At 41.9% G+C, this 18,684-nt stretch overlaps 1 protein-coding gene across 1 annotated transcript in view; it reads left to right on the plus strand.

The window, feature by feature from the left end:
- ROBO2 (roundabout guidance receptor 2) overlaps window positions 1–18,684 on the plus strand; it is an 892,879-nt gene that overhangs the window by 763,189 nt on the left and 111,006 nt on the right. The window contains exon 17 of the mRNA XM_054974970.1: window positions 11,857–12,028. Coding sequence (XP_054830945.1) covers window positions 11,857–12,028 — 172 coding nt within the window. The remainder of the gene's footprint in view (window positions 1–11,856; window positions 12,029–18,684) is intronic.

Genomic DNA, 18,684 nt, shown 5'->3' on the forward strand with positions numbered 1-18,684 from the left:
ACTTTGCGCGTCCCGGGAATGCCGTTTTCTCTTCATAAAGTATTAGTTTAGATTGTGACACATACCAAAGTTCTTTTAAGATGGTTTTGCTGTGTTTCTTTACTTACAGCAAGAGGCAGAAATCTAGATTCTAGAAATATTTCAGTAATGGCAGTAACAAAGTGACAGAAGTAGAGGAATATTTCTCTATTGTTTTCAGCATTGTTTTCCAACCTTATCAGATTTTTCCTTTTCAAATTTCCATTTCAAATTTCCTTAACCTATTGTATTCAGTGTTAAATGTTTATTGTATGTCCCAGCTGTTGACTGTACTGACCTACACTGCGTAATCTGCCTTGAGTCTCAGTAAGAAAGGCAGACTATAAACAAACTAACAAACATATTTATAGCAGCAAATACTCTTTGGGATCCATCTAGCTATTACTCTACTGAAAAAGAGAGGAAGGGTTCCTGTTTGACTTCCAAAATGGCTATGATGGGGATTATGTGTTCTGCATGGACAAAAGTCATGTGGGACCAGGGCTGCAGTAAGAATTGGAACTGAGTGAGGCTCTGTGAAAAAGCTGGTTGGATCTAATCCCTTGATTTTAATATGAAACATCCTTTTTATGTATTAACATATGAATTGATAGTATCTATAGAGGTGAAACTGGTTGAATATAAAAAATGAGAGGAAACTATTGCACCCTTGTGCTTTATAAGACCGTGGCCCATTTTCTCTTCAATAAAAATGATAAATGCATAAAAAGTTAGAGGATGCAAGTAAGTCAGTTGATTGTATACCAAAAAATTATAAGTATGGACATGTAAATTATTGGCTACCTCAACTACTGAGATTCACCTCAGTATCCCCACCTGTCACTTATATCCTCTGCAACTTATTATATTATTTATTAATCAAATGCAATGTATTTGAACTGGTGAAGCTGCTTTGCATCAAGTCAGATCACTGGGTCTCCTAGCTCAGTATCCTACTATATAAAAGGCAAATCTTATTGGCGTCTGTCATGTCTGCATACCATTCATCCATGCCATTCATATGTTCTCTGTTTCCTGTATTGATTTGATCATACTTTGTAACTATATGCTCTTTTATTATGCTCAGGTATTGTAACCATTAGATTTGTGCCATCTCGAGCTTGCCTAAAAACGAAAGTACTAATGTTGAGCCTGTTACTGACCTTGTACTAAACTGTAACTCTTTACAAGAGAAAGAGGGAGTTGAATTCCTTGTAATCTTCTGGCTTTCTCTGGTCATACAAAGCATTTGTGTTTCTCATGAGAATTGGGACTTTCGCGCCTTATTGCTAACTGCCCCAAGGGAGGGGTAATCCTGCTCCTTATATCAAAGTGCATACGCTTGTATTCTCATTCCTGCCAGTCCTATTCATCTTTGGATGTACCTGTGAACTTAATGGATCTCTATAATAAAACCTTTTCAACCAAGACCCTGGAGTACTTGCTGTGAGGGGTTTGGGGATCTATCTGTCATGGACTGCCATGCCTAGAACTCACTTTTTATCCTCACACAGGCATATTGCCAATGACTCTGGCCTCAAGGCCACTGCAAAGCGCCCGCTTGCCACTGGGAGGGGGCCCACTAAACCAGTGGCCTAAGCACTCCTCCCCACACCTCCCCTCAGCGCCTTCCCTCTCTGGCCTCCAGGCTGCTGCAAAGTGCCTCCTCGCCGCCGAGAGTGGGCCTACCAAATCATTTTGCTAGATACCATTGTTTCTAGTTGTATATATTGACTGATAGTGGTTTTCTAGGGTCTCAGGCAGAGAAAGGCCTTTCTCAACATCTGCTCCCCAAGATGTTTTAACTGGTGATGCTGTAGCTGGAACACAGGGCCTGTCACCTGCTTGTAAATCATATACTCTGTCTCTTAATTAGGGTTATCAGGTCCCTTTACCCTCCCAACAGGAAAAGGGTAAAGGCATTTACCTTTACATTGGTCCTATTATGCTCCTTGCACATGGGCTTTGTGCACATGTGCCCCCCATGCTCCTGTGATGACATTACTTCTGGGAAGTGATGTCATTGTGCAGGCATGCAGGCATGTGTGCAGTTCACAGCAGACCTATTTGGGCCTCAAATGGGCCCGATTTGGCCCATTTGGGGCCCAAATCAGTGCGCTGAGAAGCAGGAGTGCTCTCGGGGCAACGTAATGGCATCACTCCTGGGAAGTGACAGCATTGTAGGGGTGCAGGAAGCATGCACTGTCCTAAGAGCACGCCTGGGAGGCCCATTCCTGCACCTTTCCCCCTTGCTAGCCAGATAAGTGGTTGCGGGAGGTGGAGGAATGGGATCCCTACTCTGAATCATGAAAGTTGTCTACTGCACATTTACCCAAGTCCCTTTGTGCATTTGTAAGGACAATCTGGCCTGTATTCCAATACATATAACCAACATAATCCCCCATAATAAAAATAAGATATCCTTAAAACTTTGGAACAGTGTAGTTGTATACATGCCATTGTACATTTTCTTACTTACTTATTTGGCAAATTCTTAACGGCTTTTATAGAATTTTGAAATGGCGTACAATAGGACCTGTGGAAGTCCTGAATAGGTGCCTGGAGAAGGTAATGAAGTAAATGATGACCAATACACTGACAGTCATTCCAGACAAGAACAAGATGCTATTGGTCAATCGAGAAGCTGCTTGAGGACTGTGGAGCCAGCCTGTCCTAGAGGGGGTTTTACTCCCTAGGAGTGAGCTTGTGGGTGCTACAGGCTCCTGGTCTATGGTCGGAGGCTCAGGTCTCCTCCATGGCACATAGTGCCTTTTATCAGCTATGGCTGATTTGCCTCTGTGGCCGTTCCTCGAAGAGTGTGATCTGGCCACAGTTATCCATGGTCTAATCCTATTCAGGTTTGATTACTGTAATGCATTCTACATGGTATCGCCTTTGAAAATGGTTTGGAAACTTCAATTGATTCAAAATGTGGCAGCTAGGCTATTGTCAGGAGCAGGATGCAGGGGTCATATCACCCCTGTGCTGGAAGATTTGCGCTCGTTACCTGCAATTGGGCACAACTCAGAGTGCTGGTTCTTACCTTTAAGGCCCTAAATGACTTCTGGCCATGGTACCTGGACTGTCTCCTCCCATAATATCCAGCCCATTGGTTAAGATCTGCCTCTCAAGCCCTGCTCTCTCTGCCCCCACATTCAGAGCTGCGGCAGGTAGCAGCTAGAGACAGGGCACCTTGCTTTTGTAATTGTGGCTACTGTGGCACCTACTTTAATTTCTTTTTGGCACTAGGACAAAACACATCTTTTTACCCAGCATTTAAATTTGTAGTTTTACCTCATCAGCTTTTTAATGATCAGCTTCTGTTTTATGGATAGCTTTCATGTCACTTTCTTTCTTCCTTCCTTCCTTCCTTCCTTCCTTCCTTCCTTCCTTCCTTCCTTCCTTCCTTCCTTCCTTATTTATTTATTTATTTATTTATTTATTTATTTATTTATTTATTTATTTATTTATTTATTTATTTATTTGATGTCATTTATATTCCACCTTTCTCACTGAGACTCAAGGCGGATTACATAGTGTGAGATTAGTCCAATCAGTGGCAAGGACAAGGGCAAGCTTTTCCATACAGTGTCAAGAACATTTCCATAAACAATGTCAATGGGTAAATGTATACAAGTTTACAAAGACACAGTATTAGCAAGGATCCAATATGGGGTTGAAGAATTGCTGAAACAGAACATAATCAATTCTAGGACTTACATTAAACAACATGAAGCACAGATAATATATAGGAGTACATATTTAAAGCAACAGATAATATGTAAGGCAACATAATGGTGAAATCTATGGTTTCTAACACATTAGCGAAACATCTGGGTCTCCTTTCCTACAATACCACCATCTTACCTGAGAAAAAGGCCTTTTAATTCAGTTTTGCATTGTTTGCGGAAAGCCAGGAACATGGAGGCTCTCCTGACCTCCTCAGGCAGGCTGTTCCATAGGGTAGGGGCCACCCCAGAGAAAGCCCATGTATGGGTTGCTGTTGATTTTGCCCATGTACAGGCTGACACTTGCAAGAGACCCTGTCCAGATGAGCGAAGCTGCCGTGGAGGGACATAGAGAGGGAGGCAGTCCCCTAGGAATGCTGGACCGAGGCTGTGAAGAGCTTTGTATGTAATAACCAATACCTTGAACTGAGCACGGTAACTGAAAGCTAGCCAATGGAGTGACTATAGGAAGGTAGTGATGTTCAAGCTCCTGATCGCTCCTGATAATAGAATCATAGAATCATAGAGTTGGAAGGGGCCATACAGACCATCTAGTCCAACCCCCTGCCCAGTGCAGGATCAGCCTAAAGCATCTCTGACAAGTATTCATCCAGCCTCTTCTTGAAAACTGCCAGTGAAGGGGAGCTCACCACCTCCCTAGGCAGCTGATTCCACTTTTGAACTACTCTGACCATGAAAAAGTTTTGCCTAATATCCAGCCAGTACCTTTGTGCATGTAGTTTTAGCCCATTGCTTCGCGTCCTACCCTCTGCTGCCAACTGGAACAGCTCTTTACCCTCCTCCAAATGACAGCCTTTCAAATATTTAAAGAGAGCAATCATGTCCCCCCTCAACCTCCTCTTCTCCAAACTAAACATTCCCAAGGCCCTCAGCCTTTCCTCGTAGGGCTCAGTCTCCAGTCCCCTGATTATTCTCGTCGCTCTCCTCTGCACCCTCTCGATTTTGTCCACATGCTTTTTGAAGTGAGGCCTCCAGAACTGCACACAATACTCCAGGTGTGGCCTGACCAAGGCAGTATAGAGAGGGACTATGACCTCCTGCGATTTCGATGCTATGGCCCCTTTGATACAACCCAGGATTGAATTAGCCTTTTTTGCCACCGCATCACACTGACTGCTCATATTCAGTTTACAGTCCACTCTTACCTCAAGATCCCTTTCACATATACTACTGCCCAGAAGTGTATCCCCCATCCAGTATTTGTGCTTCCCATTTTTGTGGCCCAGATGTAATACTGTGCACTTGTCTTTGTTGAATTGCATCCTATTCACAGCTGTCCACTTCTCCAGAGTATTCAGGTCTTGTTGAATTTTAATTCTATCTTCTTGGGTGTTTGCTACCCCTCCCAATTTGGTATCATCAGCAAATTTAATGAGCAGCCCTTCCACTCCTTCATCCAGATCATTGATAAAAATATTGAAAAGTACCGGGACCAAAACCAAGCCCTGCAGCACCCCACTGGACACCTCCCTCCAATCTGATGAAACGCCGTTGACCACCACTCTTTGAGTGCGGTCCTCCAACCAGTTCCCTATCCACCGAACTGTCCTATAGTCCAGTCCACAGTCTTCCAGTTTGCCCATCAGAATGTCATGGGGGACCTTATCAAAAGCTTTACTGAAATCCAGATAAATCACGTCAACAGAGTTCCCCCGATCCAGTAAGCTGGTCACTCGATCAAAGAAGGAAACCAGGTTGGTCTGGCAAGATCTGTTAGGAACAAAACCATGCTGACTTCCCTGGATCACTGAGTGGTCCTTCAGATGCTTACAGATTGATCCCTTTAAAATCTGTTCTAGTATCTTCCCAGCAACAGAAGTCAGACTGACCGGCCTGTAGCTTCCCGGGTCATCCTTCCTCCCTTTCTTAAAGATTGGGATAACATTCGCTCTTCTCCAATCTTGTGGCACATCCCCAGTCCTCCAGGAGGCCTTGAAGATGATGGACAGAGGTTCTGCAAGTTCTCTTGAAAGTTCTTTCAGTACTCTTGGGTGCACCCCATCCGGCCCAGGGGATTTGTATTCATCCAGTGCAGCCAGATGCCTCTCCACAACCTCTCTGTCAATGTCAATTAGCCACTCAGGTGTCCTGCCACATTTTCTACTATCTCTAGATGTGCCTGAGTTCTTCAGGGAGAAAACAGAGGCAAAAAAGTCATTAAGCCTGTCTGCTTTTTCTCTGTCCTGCATCAGAGTTTCTCCATCTACTCCCAACAGCGGTCCAATTGCCTCTTTTACCTTGTGTTTGCTTCTCACATATCTGTAGAAGTTTTTCTTATTGTAGCGAGCCCTCCTGGCCAGACCCAGCTCGTACTGAGCTTTGGCCTCTCTGATGGCTGATCTGCAGTACCTAGTAACCTTCATATACTCCTCTTTAGAGGTCTGTCCTTCTCTCCATTTCCTGAACATTTCCTTTTTCTCCCTTAGCTTATTCTGGAGCTCTCTGTGCATCCACATCAGTTTCTTGGAGCCCTTACCATGTTTCCGTCTTGCTGGGATAGTGAGGGCTTGAGCTTGCAAAAGCTCGTGTTTGAGAATGGCCCACCCTTCACTCGCTCCTTTTCCTTCCAGCACACTCCCCCACGGAATGACTCTCATCAAGCCTCTGAGTTCATCGAAGTTGGCCCTACGAAAATCTAACCTACGAGTCTGGGTATGAACTTCCTTGGCTCCCCACAGCAACTGGAATTCAAGAAGAACATGGTCAGTTCCCCCTAAGGTCCCCACCCCCTTAATCTCATCTACCAATTCTTCCCTGTTGGTTAATATCAAGTCTAGTATGTCTGAGCCCCTTGTAGCTTCCTCCACCTTTTGAAAAAGGAAGTTATCGGCCAGGCAGGTCAGGAAATTGCATGATTCATGACGCTTTGCTGAGCCTGTCTCCCAGCACACATCAGGAAAGTTGAAGTCACCCATAATTACAAGGTTCTGATGTCTGGATACTCTGCCAATCTGTTCAAAGAGGGCAGCATCCATTTCTTCTTGCTGGTCAGGTGGTCTGTAGCAGACTCCAACAATAATACCCTTTGTCCTTCCTCCCCTTATTTCTACCCATATAATTTCCACCGGGCTGTCTGCCCCATTCTCCATAACTTCTTGACAATCAAGCCCTCTCCTCACATACAACGCCACTCCTCCTCCTCTTCTACCCTTCCGGTTTTTCTTGAACAACTCATACCCATCCACTAGCACATTCCAGTCGTGGGTATCATCCCACCAAGTCTCAGTAATTCCTACTATATTTATTTATTTATTTATTTACATTTTTACTATATCATAGCCCTCTGTTTGCAATAGAAGCTCAAGCTCTTCTTTCTTATTGCCCATACTTTCGACATTGGTATATAGACACTTGTAGCCTTGTACCTTTGTTTGACCTTTCCTACCCAGGTGGGTCCCCACTGTGTTCACTTCATCATTGAAGTCGCCATGTCGATCGTCCCCTGCCCTTTGCAGCATCAGTTTAAACCTCTCCTGATGAAGTTCTCCAGGTTCGTTCCGAACGTTTTCTTCCCTGCCCTTGAGAGGTGAAGCCCATCATGTGCTAGAAGGCCTTCTCTAAGAAAACCTATCCCATGGTCCCAGAACCCAAAGCGCTCCTGCCGGCACCACCATCTCAGCCAGCGATTCACCTCAAGTATGGTCCGCTCCCTGCGTGCTCCTCTTCCTGTGACTGGAAGGATAGAAGAGAATACCACCTGAGCCCCCAATGTCTTCAACTGCCTTCCAAGGGCTTCATAATCCTCTTTAATTCTTGCAACAGTATTCGCAGCCGTGTCGTTCGTTCCCACATGAATCAGCACAAAAGGGTACTTATCAGGCTTGATGAGTTTTGGCAGCCAGTCGGTAATATCCTGAATTCTGGCTCCTGGCAAGCAACACATCTCTCAGAATAGGGGATCTGACCCAGAGACATGGCGTTCCATACCCCTGAGCAAGGAGTCCCCGACAACTACCACCTTCCGGTTTTTTCCACTTCCATGTGGCCCCATGTCTTCTGCACTCCCTCTTCCAGATCTTTGCGGTTCTCCTTCCACTGTCACCTCTGTCACCATCTCTAGCACTTCAAAGCGATTCTTGAGCTCAAGTGGACCAGAGCATCTTCTTCGTTGATGCCTTCGGGTTTGTACTGTAGATTTGAGAGGAGGCTCAGAAGGGAGATCGACTCTTTCTCCTCCTCCTTGGCTTTCCTCTTCTTGGCTGTGCGGAGCCCCCAGGCTGTTGTTAATAAAATCCTCTCCCTCCTTGATCTCCTGAAGGGTGGTGATCCTCTCCTCCAGGCTCTTAACCTTTTCTTCCAAAACTCTGACCAGCTTACACTTCTGGCAAGTGAATTCTGTCTTCTCTTCTGGGAGGAAAACAAACATGGCACACTCCATGCAGGTGACTGCGAAGGGGGCTGCAGTAGACATGATTGCCTTCCAAATATACCTAGAGTACTAGCAGAACCAGTATACTAGCAGAGTTTCAGGCCCCCCAGGCAGATCCCCAGACTAAGAGCCACAGGGCTCCTCTGGCGAGGAGGAGCCTTTTGTTTCAAAAGGTGCCTTCCTGCCTAGCCCAGCAGGGCCCCAGGACACTAGGGGGCGGGGCTTGTAACCAAGAGCAACAGCAGCCAGCAGCAAACAACAGCAATTCACTCAGCCCCCAACAGCCTCACACAGAACTTAACCAGGACCACTCTCTAGCAAGCTACACAGAACCCACTCACCCTCAGCTTCCCACACAGTAGCTAGGAAAGGCAAAAGGCAGAAAGACAACAAACCCTTACCTTCTAGCTTCAGCTCTCCACCATGTGCTCTTGCCTCAGCCCAGATGCTTCAAGCTGCAGCATTTTGCACCAATTGGAGCCTCCTACTTAACTTAGATGGAAGACCAATGTATAATGCATTACAATAGTCAAGTTTATTCAAGTTTTTTATTATGATCTAGGATCAGAATTTGAGTCAGCGTATACAATAATATATAACAAATACATTGATTACATGTCTAAGTATATCTAAGAAACTGAACAATATATTTAAATAAATAAAATTGTTAAATGTTGGTTAAAATTTCTTAAAGGAAGTTGTGATAGTCTATCTAATTAAACTAGTCAGGGTGCAGAATCTTGCTACCTCAGCAGTGATTTCATTAGATTACAATAGTCTTGATGTTACCATAGCATGGATCCAGGTGGCCAGGTTGGCCGTCTTGAGGTAGGAAACCATCTTCCAGGCTAGAGTGAGATTGTAGTAAGCATTTTTGCAGCTGCCTTAACTTGTTTTTCTAGTAGTAGCACTGAACCTAGTATTACCCCTAGGCTCTTATCACAGTCGGCAGGGGCCAAACAAACTCCATTAAAAGTGGGGAGTACAATGTTTTTCAAGATCTCTGACTTCCCAACAAGCATCACTTCAGTCTTGTCTGGGTTCAATTTTAATTTGCTATTTTTCAGCCATTTCACTGTGGCTGTCAGGCAGCGATCTAAGATTTCTACTGCATCTTATGGGGACCTGGATAGTGAGATATAGAGTTAGATATCATCTGCATATTGATGACATCCAACTCCATAGCTGTGAATGAATTCTCCTAAAGGTTTTACATAGAGGTTGAATAACATGGGGGATAAGATTGCACCCTGAGGAACCCCACAGTTCCCATTCTGGAGATAGCTGATCTCCAACGGTAACTCTTTCAGTCTGTTCTATAAGAAACGATTTAAACCAGTCCAAGGCACCTTCTTTGATGCCCACTTCTGTTTCTAAATGCCTCAACAGGATGGCATGGTCTACTGTGTCAAAGGCTGCATACAGATCCAGGGGGAGCAACAAGGAGGCATGGCCTTTGTCTATATTCAGACAGAGATCATCCACTAATGCTACTAGTGCTGTCTGTGTCCCATACCCTGGTCTGAATCCAGACTGGAAAGGGTCTAGAGTGCTTGAGTTTTCCAAGAAGATCTGGACTTGGTCAGCTACTGCTGTCTGAATCGCTTTGCCCAGAAAGGGCAGATTAGAGACTGGATGATAATTGGCCACATCAGTTTTGTCTAGAGATGGTTTTTTAATTAGCAGATGGAGAACTGCCTGTTTGAGTGGCCGGGGTAAGGTGAGTAAGCAATTGATTTACAATAGATCTCAGTGGTTCACTGATGTGATCTTTACTTGATTTTAACAGCCAAGATGGACAATCAAGCACACAGGTAGTGGCTTTCATAGATGCCAGGATCCTGTTAAGGTCTGTTATTGTAATTGGTCCAGTGACTTCTTTTTAATGGCTTATCCTACTATATAAAAGACTAACCATCTTCCAGACAACTCACTTCCTAACCTCGTGCACTTCCAGAGGGCACTGCCATGGAGGGAAGCCCAGGCAGCCAGTCCCTCTGAGAGCACTCCATGGTGGGAAGCCCTGGCTGGGATCAGGCAAGGAGAAGATGGCAATGTCCGCCCCTCACCCCATCTTCACCCAGCCGGGATCAGGAATGGAACAGGTGGCAATGCCCGCCTCTACACCTTCATTCAGCTGGGATCAGGAACGGAGCAGATGGCAATACCTGCTCCCTGCTTGCACCAAGCTGGGATCAGGAGCAGAGCAGTTGCCAATTCCCACCCCCCAACTTCACCCTGCTGGAATCATGAGTGGAGCAGGTGGCAATGCCCACTCCCCTTCACCCTGCCAGAATCAGGAGTGGAGCAGGTGGCAGTATCTGCCCCCTACCTTCACCTGGCCTGGATCAGTCACATAAGAGGAGGCAATGCCCGCCTGCTCACCTTCCCCTTTCTAGAGCCCATTGTATTTTTTTCCACAATGGTCTTTGTTACTAGTTTTTAATATTGGTGATTTTAATTGTAAGCCCCCTCAAGCAGACTCTGAAGAGGCAGCATCGCACTATCCTAAATAAATAAATGATAGAAATAATTCTATAATCAGAAAGCCATTGAAACAATATTAAAAACATTGGTCAGTTAAAAACCCAGAAAATAGAAACGTTTTCACTTCTCAGTGGAGTATCTGTAGAGATGGGGTCAAATGAACCTTTGGGGGGCAAAGAATTCTAGAACTCCAGGGCAACCACAGAGACAGATCTGCTCAATATGTAGGGCTTTCTTGTAATGAAACTTTAGTCAGGGCTTCCCCGATTATCTTAATTCGCAGAATATGTGGTTATAGACATTCTCTGGTATAGTGAGAGAGTGAGCTGTTCAGGGCTTTATAGGCCAAGACTACCACCTGGCCCAGAAACATGTAGGAAGCCATTGCACTTGTTTTAGTACTGGCAAAATTTGTTCATGTTTTTCATATCAAACAGAAGCCTGGCTGAAGCATTCTGTACCGGCTAAAGCTTCAAAATCATATAAGTGAAAACTTGCATTGTATTAGTCTGATGTAGAGTTCGTAAGGACAACCATGGTGAGAGAATGTAAATTTATATTACACACATACACAGTGTGTAATACACTGATACTTTGCCTGACACCTACATACATTTCTGTATTTCCTAATTAAATACAACATAAAGAAATACAAAATGTCATTTTTCTCTGAATCAAGAAAATTACATTAATTTGGTTGAATGTCAATGAGAAACATAAATTCATATTGATTTAAGTTTAGTTGCTGAAATTACAAAGCATGTGTAACAATACACACATAATTATATAAGCTTGAGTTAACTTTTGCACATTACCAAGCTGCATTAGTTTCCTTAGAAATAATTAATATCTATAACTACATAAATGTTAGAGAATGAATAAGAATTTTCAAGCCCTGTCAAAGGGTTGCCAACTCCAAATTTGGAAATTCCTGGATATTTGAGGGTAAGACCTTGTGAAGGTAGGTTTTGGTAGAGATATAATGTCACTGACTCCACTATCTAAAGCAACCATTTCCTCCAGCAGAACTGATCTCTGTCATTAGAGGTTGGCATCCAGACATCCCTGGAGGTTGGCAGCCCTAAATGTTGGATAGAACTTGAAATGAATGTCTCTACTTGGATATATGAAGTTTGTGTGTGTATAGTGTATGCAGGCTTGTTATCTCACAGTACACTGCTAAATATGTGTGAAATAAGTTGCTCTTCCACAATTTCCTGTCTCTGTTCTCAGATCTGGTGCTTAGCTAATGAAACGAGATTTCATATCAACAAGACTGTGGATGCAGCCATTCGATCTGTTGTGATTGGAGGCCTCTATCCAGGCATTCAGTACAGAGTGGAAGTTGCAGCAAGTACCAGTGCTGGCGTCGGAGTGAAAAGCGATCCACAGCCTATAATAATTGGTAAGTGATTGTTGGCCTTATCTTTTTCTTTTTGTGCCAGTAGAATTCCATGGCTCTTTTACAAATACCAACAGAATTTGTAAAATATAGTCATATGCCAAATTTTTCTTCCTCTTTGGCAAACATCTCAAAATTGAAAACAGATAAGAACAATTTTCTTGAAATACATTAAAATGTAGATTGTTGTATGAAGCTTATGTTGTATTATGAATTTATCACTTCAGCATCTTGACAGATTTATAGAGCAGATCTCCAAAGATTTCTAGAACACTGTTGTTGCTAGTGCCTAAGGCCATTGATTAAAGTTTGTTTTCTGAGCATATGAGGTTTAGTGTTTCTCAGCTATTCTAAGCAGATGGTCTATTCTGCCTTGTGCCAAAGCACAAGAGGTTCAGATAAAGCGGAAAACTGGTAATATTGTCTCTTTCTTTTGAATGCGTGTTTCTTATTAGTTGTTTCCATGCTGAATTAATTTCATTACCTTAGGCCAGTCTAGAACTTTACTCTTCTAAGATATTTCTCTAGCATAAACTGAAACTGCGTGGGGCGGGGGAATATACCAGACAACTGCATTTGATGTGTGCTACACTGCTGTGCTACAAGGTATAAAATAGAAGAAATCTTTCAGGTTAAAAAACAGCCAGTCTGCATTCAGATGATCTCACAGTGTAGTTCTGCGGGGACTTCAGATTTTATCGGGAATATGTTTAGCCCTATTTAACCATAAAACAATGACTGTTCTGAACTTAGTATATCAGAGAAGGAAATCCACATTTAGCTGCTGCTGTGATTTGCAAGTTGCCTACATCTATGGAGGTGTTTATGTTTGGGAGAATTCAATTTCAGAATCCCTGATCCTCAGTCTAAATTCTATAGTCCCAGTACAACTGTATTACATGATTGACTGAGAGTATAAATGAGCTCCAAACTGATGTTCTTTTTAAATAAATGCATCTATAATATCCCTCTGAAATTAAATATTTCTGAGAGATAACAAGACACATATCAAACAGCTATGTTATTTCTTAGAATATCTTAATTCAGAGAAAATAATGGTTCCAAAAACTGTATTCTAGCTAGACCTCATAGAGAGTTCATATTGTATAATGCTCCAGGGAGACCTTTGTTCAAATTACCATCCAGCTATGACTTGAAACTTTCAGTTTATCCTGTCTCAGAGGGTTATTGTGGGAATATAATGGCCTGGCATACTTTATATAAGTGCCTTGAAGGAAGAATGGAAATCAAATGAGATAGGGATATTGATAGCATGCAAATGGCTTTATTTCATTTCACAGCGTACTTCAGGCATTTTATCTGAACAATAACTCAGTGAAGTGTATACTGAACTCTGATCTCCCTGATCCAAGTTCTACACTTGACAACATTGACTCTGTCCAGCCCTGCTAGGCTGCAGTTTTGTAGAGCCAGTTTATAGATTGCACAAAAGGTTGGAATAAAAGGAGAACATGTGTTTTTTTATTCAGTCTAGAACACTGATCTTACATAATTTACAGCATTTCTAAAACCATCCTTTTTTAAATCCTATCTTTAATGGTTAATTATTCTGACACTATGTATCATCTAAACAGTGCCAACTGGGTTTTGGTGCTGCTTAGGACACAGGATTGATATTGTTCCTACCTTGAAGAGTTACCATATAATTAAATAAGTGCCTGAGATGAAGAAAACCACAAAGAAGAAAAGAGGAAAGAAATAATAGATTACACTTGAAAGAAAAGAGAAGTGACAAAAAATCATAGAATGGAAAAAAAATAGTAGCCTACATAACCACCACATCCTTCAAGATGCAGGAAATGAGGGTTGGTTAAGGAGCCAAATGAATGCCAGACATTTCTACACATAGAAAAAAGTTTGTTCAGTGAAGAGTAGATATTTCAAAGGGAATGATCAGAAGGAAGAAGTCAAAGGTGGGGAGAGAGAGAGAGAGAGCAAGAGAGAGAGAGAGAGAGATTAGTATGGTGCTTCTCAATTGGGCTCTGTATGTCCCTTTAATGGCTAACTTGTGGATAGACTCATTGTTCGTGTAATAATTTGAGAACCAGCTGCAAACTTTCAAAGTAACAGTGCAATCAAATCTGATGTGTCTAATTAATTTTTGGTCCAGCAAATTAGTTTTGTTCTTCATTACTCTCCAATGGGAGGAAGACATTATATTTCATTATATTTTTGTCTGTGGAAACAATGGAGCGTTACAGGTCGCCCACATCCCTTGTCTGTATTCTAATTAGCTGAACTGACAGCATTTTTATAGAAACACCTGCAGTATATAAAGTAATACACTGATACATTGCCTGACACCTAAATACATTTATATATCTTCTGATTAAATACAACATAAAGCAATACTAAATTAATACAATTTTTCTCCAAATCTTAACACTTACATTAATTCTGTTGAACATCAATGGGAAACGTACATCCATATTCATTTATGTTCAGCTGCTGAAATCACAAAGCATATGTTAGCCTGACATTTAAATGAATTATTACTTTTGCACATGTAATAGTAAGGCACTGAAGGGTACAGCAAGCTGGCAGGCTGCTAACTTAGAAGTACGTTGACCTAATTTGGAAACCAGCTTTTCTAAAGAAGAGCCTGGGGGGGCTTATAGTCCTCTGCAAACTCCCTTGAAGGGTTTTTTCTTTCATTCTGTTTTTTAGTTCAATTAAAAGGGATTCTGAAGTCATAACAGATGCAGTTTTAAGGTGCATTGCACTCCACTGGGAATAAGGCGCCAGTCCATCACCAGCCTAGCATTGATATAGGCTAGAGGAATGGGGAAAAGGAGACCGAAAAACAAAGCTAATGGTTCCTGGAGCCATAGATACTACTCAGCAGGCTGTCAGTATAAACCTAATGCACTCTACAATGTAGTCACTACAGATTATAGCCACTTCCTTGTTACAGTCTTGTATATCCCCCTTGGTTTTGAGAATTTCCTTCTACACACAAAATAAGCAGCAAGTGTCTACTGAACGATACCAAACATTTTTTGTGAGATTTGAACCAACAGAGTGTCATTTTAGAGTGGATAGAATTGAAGCCAGTGCTGGATCAGTTTAAATTACTGAAGTTTGTACATTTACCCTAGAATACTAGGTCTGGGTCATCTAGGTTTCCCTTAAGTATTCATGTTTCCAAGCTTAGGCTGCCCCTATGACATTAGAGCAGTTAAGTCATCCCCCACTGTATCATCAGAATGGATCAGTCACTTGTTGCTCAATGATATTAGTAATTCATTGTTTATGAACATATTAGTATTAGAGCATTAGCCTTAGTCACAGCACCAATTTTTAACTAGTTTTAAATTTCAGGCTAAGCACCCTTTAATTAAGATGTTGAGCTTTAATTAATTTTCATAATATTTGTTTAAAACAAAATGATTTAAAGGGTTAATTGGAACAGTGGAAAGCAACACTTTATGTTTCCCATTAGCTTGCTTAAGAGAGAATAATGAAGTATATTTTATATTATGTAAAGGGTCAACTCAGTTACCAAGAGAGAGATTAAATATTTTGGCCTGAAAACAATCAATAACAAATTTCTGTGAACACCGCTAGACTCGCCCTTATGAGCTCACAAATTATTCCTTACGTTTTCAAAAGATTTAGTATGAAATTAATATTGGGGATAAGCAGAGCTGTCCAGTTACATTAATTTATTGTTCTGGGGTTTTGCTTCGCTGTGCATTACACTTAATGTATAGTTAGAATAAGTTTTTAAATTAATTCAGGAATTGAAGCATGTGCAGTTTACTGTAGCTTTCATTTCCTTTAGTATCTCTCCTGCCCATGCTTGATAGGGCTTGGTAGCTGGTATTAAGAAAGAATGTTTCTCTCTATGCTCTGGCTATGAAAATAAGAGAGGGGAGTAACCTCACATTACAGCGAGATTCCACTGAATGAGAATTATGTCCACAGCTTTTACTCATTTGTAACCAGTTCACAAATAACATTATTTGTTTACATGTGGAATCAGTGTGTTGACATAGCGCTGGCATCGTTTCAAAGCAAATGGTGACCTTATTCATTCTGAAACAAAAACACCATAGTTTTTCACAGCATGGCACTATACAGTATTTTAACTGTTTGTGCTGTGGTCATTTGTTTCATATTTATTCTGCAGGATAAATTTAAATAATACTGATTGGCATGCAAAATAACAGCATTATAATACCAAATTATCTGGTAGCTTGGCAGTTATATTTCAATAAATGGGCAGGGGAATTGTTCACTCCATGCCAAAGGACTAGAAATTGTATCATTGTTTGACAAAAATCACACAGTGCTGGAATATGCTTCAAAATGCTGGAATGTGTTGCCAGGAAAGGAAATATTTTGGGTACTGGATATTTTAATGAGTATGTAATTGTTTGCAGCTAGCTGCAGAGTTTGATAAAAAAGTTAATTTTTATGATCTGTTCAAACAACTAGCTAATAGAGATGGGCACGGAATAGGAAAAAAAATGGAAGTTTTGTGGTTCATCGCATTCCACGAAACACAAACCACAATCTTTCATGACATTGTCCCATTTCACAAAATGACTTGTTAGGTTCATGATTTATCAGATCCCAGGGCCCTACAATGGCCCCCTTCATACCCAGAGATGCCAGACTCACAGAGAGACTTCAGCAGGCTCTCCTCCAGCCATCCTCCAAGTTTGGTGAAGATTGCAATATGTTGACCAGGAGTGTGAAGCCTCAGCAGAGGAACCCAGAAAGAATAGGAAGAAACAAAGAAAATCAAAGAAAAAAAGGGGGAAGGCCTCAGAGCCAGGCAATGCCCTGAGATTGGGGTGGGGTGGAGGAAAAAAGGCACCCTCACCCAACAACCTTCCCAGCAAGGACAAGAGCAGAAAATAAGAAAGAGGCTTTTCAGTCTCTTTTGAAGCAGCAGCAAATCCAGCCCAAAGCTCCCAAATCCACTCTCACTCCAAATTCCAGCAACAGCTCTTTCCTTTCCCTCTGCTTACTGGAACTGAAAGCAGGAGACACAGAGCTGTGCCTTATATAAGAAAGACTCACGTAGAGCAGAACAGGAGCTCTCTGGTTGGCAGACAGACCTGCCTAACAGGGTTTGGAGGGATGAGATTGGTGTTCCCCTAGCTACAGAAGGCCCATCTCCCTCCTGCTCATTGCTCTCATAATACAGAATGGGAGCTCTCAAGGCAGGGAGAGCTGCCTATCAAGGTTATGTGGGCTAAGCTTGGGGTTTCCACGGCAACAAAAGGTCTGCAGACATTCTGGGCTTATGTTGACTAGGGAATCAATGGATAGGCGCTAGTCTGTCTGGCATCACAAAGCATTCACGAATAGAATGAATCAGCCCCAAAAGTCATGGATTTCATGAAAAACTCAGACCCATGAAATGTGTTTTTGCAATACACAAATCTGCCCGATTTATCACAAAATTTGATTCATGTTTCCATTCATGCTCATGTCTAATAGCTAGTTTGCCAGTTCTGTTCTCCTACTTTGTCATTTATTTGGAGCAGCAGTTATTTAGACCAAGTGTTGGATATGTAGCCAGTTTCTTATCTAAAAGAAAGGGGGAGCGAAGCATCTGTGGAGGAACTGGTGATTTCCAAAGCAAGGTCACTCAGTATCTGCATTCTGCTACAGATTTGTGCTACTCATACATGCTTGGGTCTAAAACTAATTTATTGTTAATTTGCTCTCTGGCAGCACCAATTCTTTTGAAACTGGCTGTAATATTTTGTCATATAAATACATCGGGTTTTTTTTTCTGATGGTTAATGTGGGTTTTTTTAAATATGTTACTGTGGTTAAAAATGTAGGCCTCTAAAGCAAGAAGAAAGGGGCTTGCCTGAAGCGTGCTGTGACTGGATGGTAGCTGTACCCTAGGGGGCAAAGTGAACTGCAGTTTTTGTCAGAGTGCTGAGGAAAAGTAGTCAACTGAGTTCAGTCTGTCAGAGAGTATAGTTGAGAGAGTCTGTCAGGTTCAGTGAGTCAGTATGGAAAAGCCTTAGTGAATCTGTACGTGTCTGGGTGAGGGGAGTGTTGATTCTGTTAGTGAAGAACTGAGGGAAATAAAGTCTTTGTAACAGTCTTATTATTATTTCTAGATGGGAATAAACATTTAAGAATCTATACCTACGCTGAAATTACCAACCTTATGACCCTATTCCGGGAGCAATACTTTTATCAATACTCTGCAAGCATTACACATATATAATTATAAATAAATTCTACCTCTGGTTAAGCAAAATGCCTGTTTCGTCTGAAATATAGGATCCCTTTTTTAACTTCCTAGCCATTCCCACACACTGACCATTCTGTCATCTATAACTAGGTGTTCTAAGAAACACATTAAGACTCTCCAGGGTAAACTGCCCAAAGTTTTTTTTTTTTGATTTAATGGACAATTTGGGTTTGATTGATTTGTGGAGACAGAAAAATGGCAATGGGAGAGAGTATACTTTTTTTCCAGAAAGGCATAGATCTTTTTCAAGAATAGATACGATTTTGACGTCAAAGGACAATGCCACTAGGGTGGCTAAAATAGAAGTTCTACCTAAGACTTTCTCAGATCATAATCCTGTATCTATGACTTATAGGGAGAAAGGGGGTACCTTTAGATGGAGATTAAATGAAGCTGTGTTACAAAATGA

The sequence above is a fragment of the Eublepharis macularius genome, chromosome 3 (genome assembly GCF_028583425.1).
Source record: "Eublepharis macularius isolate TG4126 chromosome 3, MPM_Emac_v1.0, whole genome shotgun sequence".
Lineage (NCBI taxonomy): Eukaryota > Metazoa > Chordata > Lepidosauria > Squamata > Eublepharidae > Eublepharis > Eublepharis macularius.